Source organism: Neopsephotus bourkii, unplaced genomic scaffold (genome assembly GCF_033783945.1).
Source record: "Neopsephotus bourkii isolate Nb327-2 ecotype Australia unplaced genomic scaffold, CSIRO-AGI_Nbou_v1 NB_234, whole genome shotgun sequence".
Taxonomy (NCBI): Eukaryota; Metazoa; Chordata; class Aves; order Psittaciformes; family Psittacidae; genus Neopsephotus; species Neopsephotus bourkii.
This window is the reverse complement of record NW_026900744.1, coordinates 16824328-16830385: the sequence shown is the minus strand read 5'-3', so window position 1 is coordinate 16830385 and position 6058 is coordinate 16824328. Positions and strand designations below refer to the sequence as shown.

Genomic DNA, 6058 nt, shown 5'->3' with positions numbered 1-6058 from the left:
TGTTACCTCTGCGAGCTGGCTGTCCTTGTGACACCTGGGACAGGGTGTTTGCTGTGCTTTCCCTTGCAAAACTGATGGGCTTGAGGCACCAAAGCGCCCAAAGCACAAAAAAGTCTCACGTAGGAAACAGGTCACACAAAACACCCTTTCTGCTGGGAAAAGCCTTTCTTGGTGTTCTCTGCAGCAGGTGGATATCTGTTTTCCCAAGTGCTGCTGTGATTTCTGCCTGCAGACTGGTCCAACTTCAATTATAACTTGGGCAGAAACCTCCATAAAGTTCAGTGCTGGCCCAGGAGGTGTTATTGCTGCAGGGGGGAGCAGGGCTGCTCCCATCACCCAGTGTCACTGTTGATTTTCATGCTTCAAAGATGCTTTTTCCTCAATATACTTATTAACAGCACATCAAAAGTCAGAACAAGCTGGCCCCATCTCTCCCTTTCCCCCTGAAAATAATGGAGCTTAAGCAAGCTTATGTGCAAGGGTAGGTCAAAGCAGCAGTTCGTAATGCTTCCCAAAATCACTGTTCTCAGGGCCCGGGGTGGACAGCAGTTCCTTGGTGGTTTGTAATTTAAAGTTGAAAGGCTTCCAAGTGGCCCAGTGGTTTGGGACCTGGGCAAGAAGCGCCAGCAGTGAGTACTGGGGCTGGAGGAGAGATGCTGGGGGGCTGTTGTCTGAGTGCAGTCCCCCCCATCCTCTTGCATCCCATGTTGTCATTGCTCTTTGGGTGAAAATTCACTTGGGCTTGGCTCGGTTTGGGAGGGGGATCTCATTAATTGTGCTTCCCGGGTCTCGGCTTGTCCCATTACACCTTGCAGCACAAAGCATCTGACATGGGATGAGTTTGCAGGTCCTCTACCCACCCTGTGCTCCCATCCTGCCCCATGCTGTCCCACCTCACCCAGGTTTGCAGCCATGGGTTAATCCACCCAAATCCCACCGCGCTGAGCCCGTGCCCTGTTGTTTGCTGCCGTAATCTGTTTTGAAAAGGCAGCCCCTGATGCTGTTTTTTCCAATTAGGCACAGGGAAATGATTCTGGTAAGGCAGTGGCTGGGCTAATTCACCAGGCAGACATTTCATTGAATTAGCCCATGAGCTGCAGAGCAAAACCGGGAGAGCAGAGCCCGGGCTGGGGCAGGATACACCAGCAAGGTTCAACATGGTGCTCATGGCAGATAGCTGTGCTCTGCCCCAGCCCAGGACCTGCTCCCCAGCTCTTGTGGTAGCGCTTGACCCTTGTTGGATGGCAGGAGTGAGCTGGGACACACAGGATGAGGAAGGACGGGAGATTCTCAGCTGGGCTGAGAGTGCTGGTGGCTGGCAAAAACCTCACCATTGACTTGCAAACTCTGCAAATCTCCTGTGGACGTCATTGAAGGGGAATAAATATAGAAGCCTGAGATGCCACTCGTTCCCAGAGTCACTTTTCAGGCTGTACCTTTGCGGTGTGAGGCAACATCAATTAAAGAAAACGTATCTCTGCAGCAAGCAGTTCTGCACGCTGGCCGAGGGTTGTACAATATGGCTGGGTTCCCTCCCTGTGCCTGCTCCTGTCCGTAGTGGGACAGTGTGACACCACTGCATAGCATCTCAGATCACTTCCCAAAAGCCAGTGAGGGGAAGGGAAAGTAGCACAGCCTGGCTTATATAAATCCTGATTTTATTCAGCAGGGTTTTGGACACCATAGGGTCTCCATGCTTGCCCTTTGGTCATAGCCCCCTCTCCTGAGCTGCCCAGGAAGCTCAAGTGAGCAGAGAGATCCAAGGCATCTGCTCAGCGTGGGGTATTTAAACAACTTCCAATTCCCTTTTTAAGCCAGAGGAGAAATGGGGCCGTGCCCAAGGGAATTGGGCTTCTGGTTCCCCTTGCAGTTTTATAGGCACAGAATAGAAATTAACTGCTAGGCTGCTGGTGAGCAGGATTTTGAGGGGGGAGGAGAGTAGAAACTTTCTCCTCTCTGAAAGCATCACCTCTAAAGAAACGAGGAAGGCAATGCTTCTCTTCTTGTTTGTTTTAATTTCTGCTTATTTTTCTTTTTAACAGTCCCTATTTTAATAAGGAAGAGCCTTGCTCCTGAGCAGGGCCAGTGAAACACTGACCAAGGCAGCCTCAGAAATGGAAATTCCAGATGTGGGGCACGTGGAAACCTGGCCCTCCTTGAGGCAGTGCTGATCAGACATGTGGCTCTCAGAGGTGACCAAAGAGTCCCCAGGGCCGGTCCCTCCCTGCCCAGAGTTGCTCTCCAAGGCTGCCTGCTCACTCCAAACCTTGGCCTAATTGGATGCGGCTCTCTGAGCTCTAAATCAAATCACAGCTCCCATGAAATGAAGTTTTCTGGATGCGAAAGGCTGCTTGCATCATCCATCACTGCCCAGCTCACAGCAGGTCCCTCTTGGGGGTCACTGAAGGTCAATGTCTGCCTTTTCCAGCTGCCCACCATCAGCTTTTCCCTGTTAAGGATGGCACCTGGGGAGGTGATAACTCCACTGAAGGCTCCCTGGTGTGTCCTCCCTGCGTCTCCAGTGCCTCTGGCTCTTGGCAGTGTTTCAGGGTGCTTTTTGGTAACAGGGTGTAGGAGCTGAGTGTGTTGGTCTCTATTATTAGCTCTACTGGGTATGGACCTATTGATTTCTCAAGGCTTTTTTTTCCCCCCTTTGTTTTGTGTGTGAGAGCAGCTTGAGGAGGAAATCCAATGCGTGCCCGCCTTTCTGGCTTTGCACAGGAACTTTCCAAGAGCTGAAAATCAATTTGTGGCAGGCAGGATCCTGCAAATCACTGCAGCAGGGTGAGGAGGGGGTGATCTGGGGAGGATGGCGTGTCCCCCATGGTGCTCAACAGCACATGCAAGAGCAAGGGGCCAAGGCAGAGTTGGGCAGGTCTCGTTTGGAAGCTGCCACCTCTCTCTCAATTAGGGCTGCATGGTGAGCTGGTAATTAGATCTCTTCGGCTGCAACCGGCTGGAGCATAGACCCTATCAATTAGTCTTGCTCTGGATGAGGCACAGAGGGACGCAGGGCCAGTAATGAAATGTGGTTGTGCCAGGCATCGCCCGAGGGTGGGGGTGGCAGGGGCGATGGGTGCACCCACTTCTGGGGTGCAGGCCTCTCACTGACATTGCAGGGTTTGGGTGTGGGATTGTCCTTTCATGGCGGTTTGGGTTTACCCACCTTTGCAGCACCACCTTTCCTGCTGGTCTCCCTAAAACAAGCAATTTATGCAGCTCCGCTGCAGGAACAGAGATGGCACCAGTGGAGATGGGGACACTGGGCAGCCCCCTTGAGCTGACGGTGGATTTTTCTCCTTGTCCTCTCTCCCAGGTCTGCCAGCGTCTCCCTGTGGCCATGCACCACTGCCTGTCCCAGCCGGCTGTCCCAGGGCCAGTGTGTCCGTAACGCCCTGCCTGTCATTTTCCCAGGTAGGTGCCTGCAGGGTAGCAGGGGGGTGCTGGGGAGAGCCCGTTTCCCAGCAGCACCTAAAACATCGGCTGCTTGCATGGTGATGCATCTGCCTCCCCCATAATTAATTTTAAAGAGGAAAAGGCAAAGTGCTGACTAAGCCAGGCCTTTGCCCTGTGAAGCTGCGTGATTCACGAGCTGCTGATGGCACAGACTTGTCCTGCAGAGTATTTCTCTGAGGTCGGGAAATGCCTCCTTTCCCTGCTCCAAATTAAAGAAAACAATCATATTTACCATCATTATCATCTGCAGGACCCAAAAATATTTTTGCACCCTGCAGGGTCCCGGGGGCACATAGTGAGCCCCATCCCCATGGGACATGGGGTGAAGCAGTGCTTCCTTCCCGCAGGTCCCAAATCAAGACAAATTCTCAGGAAGCAGGGAAACACAAGCAGGCGAAAGGGGCACTGTGAGGCCACCGCTAACCTCTCCCTCCACTGCTTACAGGTCTAACACCTCCGTTCCTGGATGTAAGCCTCCAGGTGCCATGGCATAGGGATGGTGGTGGGAGCTGCTTGGCTCATGCCAAGCCCATGTTAGACCCGTTGGTGCCTGGCAGGCAGCCGGGGTGTGTTTTTTCAGCTCAGATTGCCACAGCTGTAGAGTTCAAAGCCTCCCCTCTGGCTTTTCCTGGTGGAAACCCAGGTTTGCTTCTGCGTTTTAAAGCAGAAGCTGTATTCTCTGCTGACAGGGTTGAAATCAGTCCTTTCAGCTCCGCAAGGGAGAAGGCTCTGTGGGTGGACTGCCGGTGTTTCCCAAAGACCCCAAGCCAGAGGCAATGATAACAGTGAGGGGCCGTGAGGCTGCATCTCAGGTGTCTTCTTGCTAAGAGGAGAATGATGTTAGGTGATTGACAGTTTTTTTGTTGGGGCGGGAGGAACAAGAATGTGATATTTTGGGATGCCTCATGAATGAGGCGGTCATGTCTGTGATATGATGATGAAGCCATGGTAGATGACTTTCATCTTCTGGGGTGACGCATGTCCCTGTGGCCCTGCCTTGCAGAGTTTGATGGAGAATCGGTCGGATGACAGCAGGAACTGTTGTTATCACCGGGGGAATCCTAGCGACAGTGATCCTACTGTGCATCATTGCCGTGCTCTGCTACTGTAGGCTACAGGTGAGTGCTGCAGCTGTCCACATCTTGCCACAAACCCCGGCAGTGGCACTGCTCCTGTGACTGAACTGATGCTGCAGGAGTGGTCTCAAAGGGCGTTTATTGCCTGCGATGGACAGGAAGTTGAAATACCATCTCCCCCAGGTACTGCAGAGTTATGTCCATTCCTCATCCCAGTGTCGGGAGACTCTCCTAAGGCTTTTGAGGCTCTGCAGTGCTTGCTAATTTAGGTGTAGGCTTGGCTGGGGTTGCAATACCAGACCGAGATTTTTTGTGTTGGGGTTTTTTTTCCCCAGTGTAAATGAAACGAGGAGGCTTTCTGCAACAGCTAGCTACAACCTCCTGCTCTTTAAAAGTTAATGTCAAGTCTGTGCCATGCAGCAGTGTGATGAAAAGCACAGCAGTTATTTGGAGGAGTTTTCAACTGTCATGGTAAAATACCTTCCTCTTGCAAACCTCACTGGGAGGGGACAGGATGAGTTCCCAGCAGCTGCCTGCTGCAGAATGTTCAGGTCTGGGTTTGTCCAGCTTCTGCTTTGCAGGACCAGGTACTGGTGGAGCAGATCAGCAAAGGCCAACAGAGGGTTTCTCTGCCATGGGGATGAGGGGGCGGGGATGTGGCAGGGCAGGCTGTTTTAAGACGAATTCAGCTGCTCTGCTTCCCCTAATACAACCCTTTCCCTTTCATGCAGTACTACTGCTGCAAGAAAGATGACTCTGATGAGGAAGAGGAGGAGGAGGAGGACGAAGAGGAAGAGCCAGACGTTCCCACACACTCGCACCTCGGCATGTGCAACGCCTGCAGCTCCCACATGGTGGACGGCCACGGAAGCCCTGCGCCCCCCCCCAGCGAGCTCAACCAGCACGGGGCTCACAACTACTGCCCGACCTGCTCCCCCTACGGCTCCCCCTTTTACATCCGGACTGCCGACATGGTGCGCAATGGGGGCGAGAGGGTCACCTACACCCCTGCATGCTACAAGGAGATGGGGCCACCCATCAACATGGGCACCCTGCAGAGCTACCTGGTGAGCCGCCACAGCCTCCTCCGCGAGAGCTTCCCGAACCCACGGGCTATCAGCACAGAGGTGTAGTCACCATTGCCACTAGCACAGGGTGTTCCCAGCCGGCACCTGCTCGAGGGAAGGGGCTTTTCACTTGTCTTTGGAGGGGGGGTCCTGCAGAAAAGACCCCATAATTCCAGCCCGAGACCAGCATGGTCCTCCTGCTGAACCGCCCAGTGCAGCTGAGGTTTTTGGGCAAGAAGACAAGAGAGACCTCAAATGACGACATTGAACCGGTCACCTCTGAACCCATCATAAGTGTCATTATTATTCTACTCTATCTCCTGAGGGGACTTGTCTAATGAGGGCTATGTACAGTACAACCTAATTTAATTACCCCAGGCTCCCCAACTCCCCAAGCCTAGAGTGAGGCATTGGGTGTCCCCCCACGCAGCCACCCGAGGCGATGTCCACCACCTCTAG

General features: G+C 53.2%; 1 protein-coding gene across 3 annotated transcripts; it reads left to right on the top strand.

Moving 5' to 3' along the window:
- Positions 1-660: 660 nt before the first annotated feature.
- On the top strand, positions 661-6058 carry LOC133208020 (protein FAM163A-like). Of its 3 annotated transcripts, XM_061345606.1 has the most exons (4): positions 661-2612; positions 3326-3924; positions 4460-4574; positions 5264-6058. In XM_061345606.1, exons 3-4 carry the CDS (start codon positions 4482-4484, stop codon positions 5663-5665), a joined length of 495 nt encoding a protein of 164 aa, XP_061201590.1. In that variant the 5' UTR covers positions 661-2612; positions 3326-3924; positions 4460-4481; the 3' UTR covers positions 5666-6058. The 3 variants fall into 3 exon arrangements, with proteins under 3 accessions (XP_061201590.1, XP_061201589.1, XP_061201591.1); XM_061345605.1 differs by lacking the exon at positions 661-2612 and having other exon boundaries at positions 2845-3924; XM_061345607.1 differs by lacking the exons at positions 661-2612; positions 3326-3924 and having other exon boundaries at positions 4315-4574.

What these genes read in the sequence shown, in the direction of transcription:
- LOC133208020 (XM_061345606.1), top strand. Translation starts at nt 4,482, where the DNA reads ATGACAGCAGGAACTGTTGTTATCACCGGGGGAATCCTAGCGACAGTG. An exon ending in TCTGCTACTGTAGGCTACAG is followed by an intron (nt 4,575 to 5,263) that starts GTGAGTGCTGCA and finishes CCTTTCATGCAG; the next exon opens with TACTACTGCTGCAAGAAAGA.